Source organism: Ptiloglossa arizonensis, chromosome 8 (genome assembly GCF_051014685.1).
Source record: "Ptiloglossa arizonensis isolate GNS036 chromosome 8, iyPtiAriz1_principal, whole genome shotgun sequence".
NCBI classification, from domain to species: Eukaryota; Metazoa; Arthropoda; class Insecta; order Hymenoptera; family Colletidae; genus Ptiloglossa; species Ptiloglossa arizonensis.
The window spans coordinates 3,886,240-3,900,177 of record NC_135055.1 but is presented as its reverse complement, the minus strand read 5'-3'; the positions used below and the strand labels follow the sequence as shown (position 1 = coordinate 3,900,177).

The 13,938-nt window shown below is 42.0% G+C and overlaps 1 protein-coding gene and 1 long non-coding RNA gene across 2 annotated transcripts in view; both read left to right on the top strand.

The window, feature by feature from the left end:
• Positions 1-9,533, top strand: part of LOC143150057 (uncharacterized) — a 75,840-nt gene extending 66,307 nt beyond the window's left edge. The window contains exon 4 of the long non-coding RNA XR_012992932.1: positions 9,306-9,533. This is a non-coding gene — a long non-coding RNA (uncharacterized LOC143150057). The remainder of the gene's footprint in view (positions 1-9,305) is intronic.
• The window catches only part of LOC143150641 (uncharacterized), a gene marked incomplete at its 5' end in the record, with an annotated part of 264,811 nt that continues 260,278 nt past the window's right edge, over positions 9,406-13,938 (top strand). Inside the window, 2 exons of the mRNA XM_076319090.1 lie at positions 9,406-9,539; positions 9,911-9,975. Of these exons, the coding sequence (XP_076175205.1) occupies positions 9,406-9,539; positions 9,911-9,975 (199 nt within the window). The remainder of the gene's footprint in view (positions 9,540-9,910; positions 9,976-13,938) is intronic.

The following is a 13,938-nucleotide window of genomic DNA, read 5'->3' as shown; positions in this document are numbered from 1 at the left end:
ACTGAAACCTCGAGAAAATGAAACAAAGAATTTATATGTTTTTACATATAAATTAAAAAACTTTCAGCATTTGAAGCTTTGATAAAATGAACTTTCAGCATTTGAAGCTTTTTTTTACATTTAAATTAGGAAACCTTAAGTAAAGTAACTTATGTATGCGCCCTTAAAAAAAGAAACCCACGCAGCTTCGACGCGAAACCACCCTCGATCCCTTTCGCTCGGTTCCTTTGAAGCGTCGCGGATACGCGGAGCGTTAAATTCTCCCCCGCTCCTTCCACCTTGTGGCCGCAAAGACGAAACGGGTGGGGTAGTTTATTGCGCCAGAAACCGAGGGACAAATAACGCCGGCTCGTGGTCCCGTTGTAATAATGTCTCGATACGAAGGTCCATTAAAATCCGCGGAGGAAAGAAAACGACGGCGGGCTGCCAGCGTATTTTCCCCTTTAAAAGTTTCGCGTTCCCTCCGTCGACTCGGGTACCAGGAAACCGTCGATTATTCGTCCCGGGGAGAAGGAAATCTTAGATTATAATCCGCCGTCCGTATTTCGAGGGTGCATTTCGCTACCCGAGCCACCCCCTCGTGACTGGTATCGTTTATCCCCCCGCCCACTCGCCCCCTCTTTCACCACCCCCGCCCCTATCGATTGCAATCCGCTGCATTCTTTCTCCTCTCTTTCCTTTTGTTCGTTCCGCTCTCTCGGGTGCTCCGTTCCGCGAAACCGTCGCTTTTACGTTTCCGTGGATTATTTGGCAGCGGGCCATCCCTCGAATCGTGCCCCTCCCCCCCATACTTCCCCTCGATAATTCGCCGCTGCTCTTTTGCGTCCTCGATCGTTCTTCGGGAACCGTCGCGGTCGTGCTGCGATCATTGCCGCTAACGACGCGGAGATTCCTCGAGAAACTCGCGGGGGTAGACGTTGGGGAGGGGGTGAACCGTCGAGGTCCAAAAATTGTTTCGTAATTGATTCTTGGACAGCTGGACAAACTTCGTTCGAATTCTATCTGGGGTGTGATCGGGCATTTTGAAAAAATAAAACACTTCACTTTGCTTGCGTTTCATCGAAGTTTCGAGCGAAATTTGGCTAAGTCAAAGGACCTTCGAGCGAACTTTTCGTGCACTCGAAAACTGCACACCGGAACTTTCAAGTTGTTTTTCTCGAAACAACGTTTTCAAGAGCGAATAAGCGCGAATAGTGCGGTTTAAGATTCTATAACAGTGCCAATTTCTCGGATCTGGCCACAATCTTCCGGAGATGATTTTTTGTGGAACTTCAAACATTAAGGAACCGAAAGAAACGAATTTTCATTTAATTCACGAATTCCCGCCACAAATTTTAAAGCATTGAGAATGTCCTTGTACAATATTATCAAACTTTCGTAAGTTTGTAACTTGGAACTTGAATCTTTTAAAACATGAAGAAACAAATTAATCTTTTTTGAATTTTCAACCGTGTTTGGAATTCGAAAAAGGTTTAAAAGTATTTGTCTAAATCGTGTCCTCAAGCTCGAGAGTACACACGAGCAAAGAACCTCGGATGTGACAGTCGAGAAACCGAAATTACGTTTTGTGGAACGCATTTGCGTGTTGCTTGGAACACGTTGTATACACACTGGAGAACATATCGGGACCATACGTACAGCTTCGTATTCCAACGCGCACTTAGTTGTCTGTCGTTGCGTTAACACACCGCATCTTCCTTCAAACGGCTCGTAGGATATTAATTTACCCTGAGAGAACCATGTCGCAGGAAGTATCTCGCGATACGGCGTGCAGATCCGTCAGTGTGCAAGATTTTTCGCCGTGGAATGTCTCGTTCGATTGTGAATTTTTTTTTTTTCTTTTATCACTCCTGACCCAATGAACTTTCCGCAGACCGTCGCGACGGGGCGGGGATTTGGACACACGCGGACGCCGGAACGATTTAAAATTCATCGATGCATTTAGGGACGACCGACTTCTCGAAGCCGATAGGTGGAAAATTAAATCGCGCGTCGGTCGAGCGTCCCCGTGAACTATGCCGCGGCAATAGAATTTCCCCTCCTGTCGCTTTGTGCTGGCCACACGCTTGTCAGCGCAGAACCCGAAAGGGATGATTCCTGACTGGAGTTGAGCAGGATTGCAATATTCGTAATTCGGAATCTCTGCAATTTGGATAATTTAAAAATTAAACTCTACGATTTTGCGGTGAGAGACGATCGGGAGAATTTTGTATATTTCCATCGGATGATTTGCCATCGGATGATAAGTTGGCTTATCGCTGAAGATTGAAACACTCTCGAGCTGGAGAGTTTGTCAAATTTTACGAGGAACCAACTTGAAGTGTTATCGGCCCATTCAATGAAATTCTACGTTGATACGTAGAAGAAAAATAATTAACGCGTTGTTTTTATCGGTCAAGATTCATATTAAAGGAGTGAAATTAGCTTTTAAAATTGGGTAGCGAAGAGATTGAATACACATTTATACGGTTGAATATTGTTCTTGTTACTTCTCCAGGCTTTGTAAAATAAAAAAATGTAAATTGGTTCGATGGACACGAATGTTACCATATTGTGCAAACATTTTGAACGAGTGCTAACATCAAATATTTTTTTTGGTCGGATTAATCGTATTTCGATATTCTGCACCATATATTTATGTATCGAATTGTTTGAATATCGTCAATATGTATCGTATCGATCCCATCACTATGTACGCGTCGCTTGAATCCTGACGCACAAACCGCAGCGGCCGCGCGTTATAATCGTGCGGCACATAATTGCTCGGGCATTTATGCAAATGCATATCTAATAGTAGCCGGGGCGCGTACAATTATTACACTTCAATGGTCGGGTTGTGGGGGTGTTTGTATTGCGGAACAAATTACAATTCCGTAGTATGAGTAAGATTTATGTTAGGTCTTGGTTAGTCCCGTTCATCGTAACGCAATTTAACATTTTGGATGGGCGATTAAACTGTTAGTATCACAAAAATGATAAACGATGTCGTCGTCTATGTTTAATCTGTATTAGGCTTTTGTTATATCTACGTTAAGCCTAAATTCTCGTTAAATCTACGTACATCTGTTGTAATAATTTTGTGGTTTGATCTGCTATTAGCTTTGGCTACGTATAGAATAGATCTATTGTTACATTCAGTTAGATCTAATTCCACTCTCACATCTGTCCTAGGTCTATACTAGCCCTACTGTCGCATCTGCTTTACGTCTGGATTAGTCTTACTGTTAGATTTGCCTTAGGTTTAGGTGAGATCCTGTTACATTAGTGTTAGATTTGATGGGGCAGATCTACTGCGATAGATCTGGGGCAGTCTTATTGGCACATCTGCTTTAAATCTGGATGGGAGCTACTATCGTATCTGCGTTAGGTCTGGGTTAGACCTCTTATTTTGTTTGCGTTAGGTTTGTGCCAGACCACCTATTGTTTCTACTTTATGTCTGTGCTAGACCTACTACTATGCCTACGTTAGGTCTGTGCTAGACCTAACCCAGACCTATTGTTGCACCTACGTTAGGTCTGGATCTAAATCCATAGGTCTAAACTTCTTTATTATTAAATTAGAGCTATTATTACACCTGCATTGAGTCTGAATTAGAGCTATCGTTACACCAGGGTTAAGTCCGGATTTAGACCTATCGCTACACCTAAGTAACGTCAGATTTGGACTTACATTTATCATTTCACCTGTGTTACGTCTGCATCGTATTTCCACCTCTGTTACACCTACATTAGGTCCGGATGTAAACCTGTCGTTACATCCGCGTTAGGTCCAGATTTAGACTGGGTATTTAGTAAACCTGGGTATGCAGTATCCTTACGCCTGGGCTAGATCTACATTACTCTCACTGTATCAACTGCGTTAGGTTTAGCTATAGACCCATGGTTACACTTGCATTGTATTTACAGTAAACCTGTCTTTACACCTACGTTAGATCAGGGTCTAAATCCATGGGCCTAAACACGTGGTTATTTCTACGTTAAAACTTGACTAGCCTTATCCTTATGCCTACATTAGGTCTAGATTAGAGCTATCATTACACTTGGGTTAGGTTTAGATTTAAACTTATCATTCCAACTATGCCAGGTCTATATTACCTCCTTTTTCTTTCTGTTATACTTACGTCAGGTCCGGATTTAGACCTATCCTCACATCTTCACTGGGTCTACAATAAACCTAACCATACACTTGCATTAGGTCTGCGTCAAACCCAGCCAAGTTGCGGTTACTTCAACTTCTGTACGCGCACTCGTCATAATGTTATCGCAATCAGGGTCCGCGCAGTGCGCATGTTTTCATCGCGAAACAACTCACGGCGCCGAGTGCAGCGCGGCTTTACGATCGGGTAGGGTGCACCGAGGACATTCGTAAAGGAGAAAAGGGTGGTGAACGTCGGACCGGGGTGAAAGAGCGAAGAAGGGGCTGCGGGAGAGTCACCGCCGCGGTGACGACGCTGGCTGCCACACAGGGTTGGCGGTGTTCACCGTGCCCCACACGACCACGACGACATTCAACGGGAATGACAATGCACACTCCGCTGCACTTGCTGCTTAATGTCATCCTCAAGCCGTGCCTAGTACCATTAGTACGCGCGTGCACGCGCTTCTCCACGAGCACGCGCGTCATTGTCGCGGCCTGCGGTCGGCCGTGTGTGCGTCTGTTTGCGGGACGAGGGTTGCTTTCCATTCTTGGGACAATGACGATGTTACGACTCACCCTCGGCCTCCTACTGCCTCCATTCCAACCGGATACTGGCCACGGGAAACGCAACCCGCTGATTCGTCTAGTCGGCGGATCCAACGTCGGACATCCTGGGGGATGGGGTTGCTGAGGGATGCGTCGAGAGGATAATCGCTCGTGTAATTGCTCGATCGGTGACTCCGGCTGGGAGGACAATTTTGCGTAGAAGATTCGACTTAATTGGCCCGGTAATTAAAGGGATGGAAGAGCCTGAGGATTATGCATTTGGTAAGACGTACCATGGTTCGGGAACAATCGACGCCGGAGGATGAGGGAACCGTGTTTAAGTGTTTCACGGTATTGTAGAATTAGGGTGAATTTTGTAGGAGGATGTAGAAGAATCGTTCCTCGGAGGGATGTTAATTGCGGGAGATATAAATCCTCTTTACTCTACGTTTTTCGAGACAGGTTTCTGCATTTCCGTTTCTCTTTGTCCCGCTGTTGTTTACGGGACTAATTGCGCGTAACTGTAGCGTGGCCTATTTAGTTAGAAATCGTAATCTGCTACGTTTCCATGACGGAAGGGTTGCGCCCTGGATTCGAAGGTAGTAGCTATGTTTGGGATTTTAAGCGACCGGGTGAATGAAAATGAAGAAATTGCGAATTGGACGTTTGTTTTGTCGTCACGGTGTGTTCAGAGACGTAATCGAAGGTGACTCTGAAGTTTCGTTCCGATGGTGGATTTATTAATGAGACTCGTGTAGCGGACTGTGTCATAGATAGCAGATGTTGCGGTACGAAGGAATCCTAGTTTATTAAAGCAGCGAGATTTGGTTTAAGTAAATCGTCATCTAGCGGTATCCGTTAGAAATTTAACATTAAATCAACGAGAGGAACTAACCATTAGGGAGCTTTAATATTAATACACATTATCGTGTACCGAGAATGCGAAGACAAACGCGAACATTGCGATTGAAAACTTTAGGTACACCAAGTGAACTAAGAACATTTTCAAAGTTATAGCTACCCTGGCACCTACTGAAATTTTCCAAGTCCCATTTATTCCCAGACCCCCCGATATCTTATATTCTAACGGAGAAATGATGAAACACTTTGAACTTTAATATCTCTTTCTTCGTTTCATAATTTAGGAACGTATAAAGGAAAGGGAGGAAAGAAAGAAGCACATGTTACTAGGGGCGAATTTAATAAAATACACCAGAGTTACATATTCCCATATTTTGTTAAAATATACCAAGTTCCGTGCATTCTTACGCTGTTGAGAAGTTTCTTTTATGTTCGATATTACATTTGTTTTTATACCTTAAGGAACTATTCTAAGTTCGTAGCTAATTAGCTAGTAGAGGATACCCGAAGGGAAATATACGGAATCAAGTTCCATCGATCGTTCTTGCATGCATTCCAATGGAAATGATTAAATTATGAAGATAAAAGGAACCGAAGTTTCTTCAATCTTCTTGTTTAATTTTTCTAAAAAAATTACATTACGTACGAATGGAAGTTAAACGTTTCGCATAAAATTTCATTCCATTCGTAAGAATACACTCTTACGGAACGATACGTAAATTTCAAAGACAATCAGTCACATTTCTGTCCAGAAGAGAAATAAACGTAGCTTTGTCTCGTCGTATTCCACAAGAAATAAAATTCTAGAATTGTTGAACATTCCGGTACAAAAGAAATTACATTTCTTTCGATGTATTCCCTCGCGTGCACAGAGAGGGCAATATTTTCGTAGCAAAAATATTACTGAAACAAAAAAAAAAAAGAAAGAAGAAATATTTTCTTTGATACATCAATGAGGTTTTCGAAATAGTTACGGGGACCTCTGAGTGTCTCGACCTCTGAGAGGCTCTGCCCTTGAGCTACATATTGCCACGATGCTCGGATAATCAAACCCCGAAGCGGAGGTTTGGAATGATCTGTCGGCGGTGAAAAAAACGAAGAAACGAAAACGTAATCAAACCGTGGCTCGCAATTGGAGCCACGATCTAACGACTCGCCGTGACAAAGGGCGGAATACTGGTAGCGCGATGAAACCAGCCGTCGCGCGAGTCGATTCGACGAGCAGCCACGTCGGTGAAACCGTGACGAGGCCACGGTAAACGCTCAGCGCCGGATGTTATTCAATTTCGCATTCATTACGCGGAAAACAAGAGCGATCGCCTCGAGCGTCGCTGGTTCGTTAAAGCGTCCTCGCGATCGTGGCTCCGACTGTCTCTGCGTGTGATCGAGCGTGCACATCGTTGAATCTCCGTTCACGAACGAGGATAGGACACACTGACTCTAAAGACAATGGTGAGCGAACACGAACACGCGTGTACGCGTTTCAAAACGAACACGAAACCCGCGAACTGATGCGTGTACTAATATTGATGTTTGTACAAACAAGCACGCGTCAGTCTTTATGACGTTGTTCGAGGCCGCGGAGGATATTATGTTCTCAAACATATTCAAACCGACGAAACGTGCATCTTGTTGAGTTACAGAGAAAAGTACGATAACTGGAACTGGCGTGCGAGACTGATGTTCGCGGGGTAAATCTAATCGGAATCAATCTTGTGAAATACAGAACTTGTTGGTTTGAATGCGGTGAATGCGAAGCGATGAATATAGACGATACGATGAAATATCAGAAATCCGTTGTTCTTTACGAATAATATTCGAAGAGAATTTTGGTCTTTAGGTGTGGTTTTTGGATACGTGTACACGCTTTGTAGAGTTTTTGCATTTTTACTTAAATTTGTTATTTGGAGCGGTTGTGGAGAATTTGATTGGCGTCTACTTTTCGAGCACTTTGATCGAACTTACTCTTACGAAATAGATTTTGTCGATAGCGGTGAATGTTCGAAGCAAGTTTCTTAACAAGTTTGAGATTAAATTTATAAGGTCGTGGAAGGCAAGCAAAGGAAACGTGCGAAGGAAATATACCCTCGTGCATGACATTATGTGTGGTTATTGGAAAATAGACTCGTATGTTCGAAAAACTACATGTCAATGAATACGTGCTTAGTCAAACCTGCTCAAACAAAGTTTAATATCGGTAAAAATAGAAAAGTGAAGAAAGAGAGTCTTTAAAATTTATTGCGTCAAAGTTTGCATCTATCGTCTCTACAAGTATCTACTTCAAACACGAGGCAATCTGCTCAAACCATATCTCAGTAATCGAGACTATTGAAAAGTATACCCATGAATACAAACATTACCGAATATTCGAATGAACAATGAAGGCTTCCATAAAAACGGAGATCTATTTTCACCAGCCTACGTAATGTAAATACATCGTCAAATGTTTTCAAACGAAGCTCATCATTTTAGCTCGTCATCTATCATGTCCACAAGTATCTACTTCAAACACAAGGCAATCTGCTCAAACCATATCTCAGTAATCGAGACTATTGAAAAGTATATCCATGAATACAAACATTACCGAATATTCGAATGAACAATGAAGGCTTCCATAAAAACGGAGACCTATTTTCACAAGCCTACGTAATGTAAATACATCGTCAAATGTTTTCAAACGAAGCTCATCATTTTAGAAAAAAGGAAAGTGAGCGGAGCAAGAGCCCTCAAGGATTGTCACGCTATCTTGACAAGTACAAAATTGACTTTCATCTATCGTCGTTAGAAATATATAATTCAAACACGACTCAATACGCTCAAACCGCATCTCAGCAGCCAACACTACAGAAAACGTTTATGCAAGCATCTATCTAAACACCATTAAATCCTCGAATGAATAACGAAGTCTCACACATACGAAACAATACTCGATACACGCGTAAGCATGAATCGAGCGTTCGTCGACACGCACACACGTCTGTTTGCAATGCGCACGTAAATAATGACAACATCGGCCGTGGCTGGATTCATTCAGACGTCGCGGTGCCTACAGCGCGAAGAAGCGCACGAACGGCCTAGAGGATGTTTGAAAGGGTGGCATGGCGGATCGTTGTAACAAATATCCGGCAGGTTCCTGCCACACTTCGGACTGCATTTTTATGCCAACGAGTGCACCGTTCGCGCGTCATAAAAAATTCGAAAATACATTCGTTACTTTACCATCTCGGTTTAATATTTGCTACATGAATTTTTAAATCGTCGTTTAAATCGGAACGCTCGTGTATTTCCATTTTTAGATGATCAATAGCTGGCAGTTCTCTGTAATTTCATTCTCTTTTACAAGTTTTCATCCACGATTTAAAAAAAAAAAAAAGTAAAACTTGGCGTTCGATGCACGTCATTGAATTAAATATTGCAATATACACGCCAATTTGACCAATCGCGACGACATTTATTAACAAATTTCTGGTCGAAATATTTCTCTAAATGTGATCTAACGCATTTCGGATTATCGATTCAAATTTAGCATAAAGGATAAATATAATTTTTTTGATATATGACGTTTCTCGTAATAGAATTATTGTTTTAAATGTTCTTAAATTGCGCTGTCTCTCTTATAATGTACTACATTAGTGATAAAATATTTTGAATATTTTTCGACAGGTATAATAAATTGTCACGAAAAACGTTCCAGCGGAGATAAATTTTAGATATTTCGTATTTATTGTTTTCAAAAATTAATTATTTTCTCGTAAAATAGACAGTTTCCAGCTCGGGTGTATTACAATTTACAACGGCCATAAAGGGGTGAAACGTCCCGTGAAATGCGACGAATTTAAGAAGAAGAATATCGATGACGTTTCCTGGGAACGTTCCCGCAAAATTCGCAACAGGAAGTTCACGAAGCAATCGATTGCGCAGCGGAGGTGCGGCTTCCGGGGGCAGTTGGCCAGAGTTTCAACGTGGTATGTGATCTCCACGGCACCGTAGGAAGGTAAGGATAAAGTAATTAGCGCTTAACTGCAACTTTTCGCTCTTATTTCGCGCAGCTTCTTAACGGGTGAAAATTACGGAACGCGGCATCGGATCTTTCCTCTGGAGAATTTTTCTACCGAACGTTGTGAATTTCCTCCTTGATTAAGCTTCAAATTAAGAAAAATAGAATTGTTTTTATTATACGCTTCTTAATTAAATCGTGATTCCGTTGAAAAATTTCCGAAATTTAATATACTCAATGCGACGATTTTAACGCGTTTCACGCGAGACTTAATGGAATACGAAGCGCCATTTCGCGTTCAATTTGACGTTCGATTGAATTAGGAAATTATATCGAAATACCTGAAGGCTGCGAGTTTTTCATTATAGACTACATCGCCGCGCAACGTATGCCAAAAATCAAATACACACGATCGAGGAGAATTGTCACAAAGGTAAGAAAAGCATACAGTTTACATCTATGAATAAAATAATGTATAAAAGTAAAACTAAATATAAGGTTCAAAGGCCAGGTTCAATTATATACTGTCATTGGTCTGATCTTTGATCGAAAATTTGATTCGTAGTAAAATTACAGAATCTCCTCGATAAAAGTCCTTGAGCCAGCCTCTGTAGAAGACTTTTAACGAATACGGTAGGTGATTTTATTTCAAATTAATTACAATTCTAATGAAATTGCTATCGATGGTTTGTCGAGGTTTTTCCGATGAAAATGAGTACAAATACTACCTTGCTCGAAATGATATTTTTAAAACTTAAACAATTTTCTTTTCACTTCTCACGTAATTAAAAAACATTTCGAGTAAGGTCGTGTTTATACTCGTTTTTATCGGGAAAATCTCGTCGATTCATTGGTAATATCGTGTTCGAGACACGATAAAAAATACAATGATACATTTATTCGTACACGAAACTTTGTTACTTCAGTTCGGGGTAAAAGTTTCACTCGACAGCGGGAGTACAGGATTCCATTGTCCATTCGCCACTGTGTCTGAAAAGTGTCGATGAAGCTTCTTAGAACTCTCATTCGTTTTTCGTCCCGTATTATCCAATCACATTCGTCCTTTTCGAGCAGGCTTGCACGTGACGTTCTCATTGACCATGCCTCGTACTCTTTTCACGCCTCCCTCTTCCTACGCTTTAGTATTCTCCATTTCAAGCCCGATGTATCGAGAAAATAGGAAAATTGGCGTCAAAAACGGGCACGCAGGCAATCAGCCGATATACACCGATTCCTGTAACGCGATATGCAATCTCGAACGCTAGATATTGTTATCTATCGATTCGATGATCGTGCCCGTTGTACGTTCCCCCCACCCACCCCTCGCCGAGCGATATCGAGTCGTTTATACATTTCCAGCGTTTACCTCGCCGTCCACGCTTTTTATCCTGCAATAGTCCGTTAATATTTCGACGAGTCCGTGGAACTCGATCGGAAAAGAGTTTCGAGCACACTGTCTCGTTTTAATGAGCGCTGGTAACACGATGGAATTAGATTAACATCCGCGGTTAAATAAATTTAATTCGTCGGCCGTGTTTCCATCGGGGTTTCTCCGTGATACGGTATCCTTTACGCGTTTCGCGGATCCACTTTTTAAATGGGACTTTCTCCCGGGCAATCGGGAAAAAAGCTTCGTTTACAAGTGCGATATAAAACGCGAAGCAACGGCGAATGGAATCCTTTTTCGAAAAATATAACCTCTATTCCTCACTGGAGAAATCATTTCGAAGGAAGCACGAGAGTGGAAATCAAAACTCGAAGCAGTTTTATTCTATATGTGTATACACGTACTTGAATCAAAAATTCGAGGTTAACTGAAACGTCAAACAGATTCAAATTTCGAACGCTATTGAAACGTCGATTCGGTTTACGGAGTTTTCAACTCAACTTTCATTTATCGTTCCTGTACTTGAATTATTTAAAAAAAAAAGTTAAGACTGTTCGTCGCTGAATTTTCATTTGTCACTTTTAAAAAGTCAACTCTGCGGACTTATAACTTAGACAGTTTTCATTTTTCGTTCCCTCGTGTTTTCGATTATTTTCACTCCGGTGGGAGTATAAATACGGTGCACAAACCCGTTTAATTATGTCCAAAATTGCTCAAGTTTCCAGGACACTTCCGTCTCATTGTTTTAAAAAGTTTCCCGTGAAACTTGGTTTTAATAATTCCTACGTCGATCGTAGAACTTTGGGGAAGTCCCTTCGAAGCTTCGGGGAAGAGGAAAAAAACTACTTTACATGCTGTTTCGCCGCGAATAATTCACGATCGAAGTAATATCGATTCGCTGTTCGTTGCCTCGCCCGATTCGTTTACCTAATTAAATATCCACGTTTAGTAGTCGGCCAACGTCACTGTAAATTATGCCATCTACCGCCGATTTATTCCGTCAACTGCGTGACCTGTTTATTCATTTAAATTCTCGTTAATTAGTAAGACAACGCCAGAGGAATATCGCAACCACGGATTGATTCGATTTCGATCACTCGGTTGGCAGAGGAGCCTCTATGAATCTTTAAAATCCTCCAAAATCGTTTCAACGGTCGTTTAAATTCCCCCTTCAACGTTACCACGTCGTGGACATTGTGTTTGTCTAACGCCATGATTCCCTCCAGTAGTGGGTCCAGCATCAGCGAAAGATTGGAGGACCAAGTATCTCTAAAAATCTGCAAGATTCATTTTATCGTTCTCTTTTTTTTTGGCAAATAAGTGTATTGTCAGAGACAATTTTTTGAGGAAGAGATTTTACATATTCCATTTTTAACTGTACCTGGTATTCTGGTTATATTTTACTTTTATATATATTCGTTCATTCGCGATTACAGTATTTTTCATCATAATATTATCATTCGCAATTTTGGTAGTCTCTTTCATGTTACAATTTTTAAAATAATTTAAAAACTGAGAGAGGGGAAAACCGAGGATTGATTAATGAAAGCACAACCCGGTGTATGATTTTACACTTAACGCTAGATTCGTTTATTAGTCAAAATGACTGTTGCTTTTATTAAAAGAAAACTATTTTAAATTCATGTTTTCTGAAGATACACCTTTTCCTATGTTATAAACATTATAAATGTTACAAATTCTTCTTTTTCTTCGTCCACCGACTTTCCTAAGATCCATATAAAGTATATATGTAGACAAGTATATCTATCGTGAGATACACTTATCGTGAAGTATATCTATAGCGAGGTACACATATAGCGAGAGGTGTACATATAGCGAGGTACACATATAGCGAGAGGTACACATATAGCGAGAGGTGTACATACAGCGAGGTACACATATAGCGAGTGGTATACATATAGCGAGGTACACATATAGCGAATGATATACATATAGCGAGGTATAACTACAGCGAAGAATACTTATACTGATCTATACCATTATTCAGGTATACTAGGTTGTTCAATAAGTTTTGTTGTTTTCTCCACCGTAAAAAAATACCATAACCCTTCAACTTTGAACAACCGTCTTCATACGAACGAGTCGATCTACACGAAACTTTACACACCGTTCATCAAACGGTAGTACCATCTTTACAAAAATAAACCGACGAACATAATACCTCCATTTCTTATCGTACGACAAAACTTACCGAACGATCAGTCACCTATAAAAATTCTTAATTATTTCCAAAAAAAAGTTCGAAACCTCCACAGATTCCTCGAGCGTTGCACAAATCACTGTCAATTCGATCTCGTCGAGAAACTTTCCCCGTGCGTTTGGTGCGACTCGCGAGCGGCTCGAAGCCATCGCTAGTTCCGATTTATCCCCGCGAATAGCAAAATATACCCTCCGTTGGACAAATAATCGTTCCGCTCGGCGATAGGAAAGTACGTCTATTTTTCTTCCAGCCCTGTTCGGGTTGGGGGGTGGTCCTTCACCCACCCCTTCGCGAGACGTGCAACGCCGGCACTTTACGCGCACGTGTCCCGTGTAAATGCGCCCAGAGGCCGAAACTCGCCTCGCTCGACCGGGTTCCCGCGGGATACCGGAAGTCGGCACGGACTACGGGCGCACGAGTGCGCGAAAATTCTTCGTCGACGCCGTTGGAACAACTACTGACCCGTGGCTGGAGCTGTCTCGGTAATTCGGCACCGGGTAGGTCGAAGGAGAAGCTTCCCTTTGCCGACGGGCGCTGTACACACAGGGACCGATTCAATTGTTTCGAGAACGAGGAACCCGATGACCCGGGTCCCGCGACCCCCCGCGAAATTGAAGGCCCTTCGGGGTCGGGTTACCAAACAGCATCGATCCGGGACGCGCGTTCGTCTCTGACTGAACGAACCGGCGAACCATGGCTAACGAAATCGAATCGATATTTAACCTGTAACTAGAACACTAACGAACCTGTTAGATTGGCGATGGTACGGGGGAACGGGGGACCTGTTC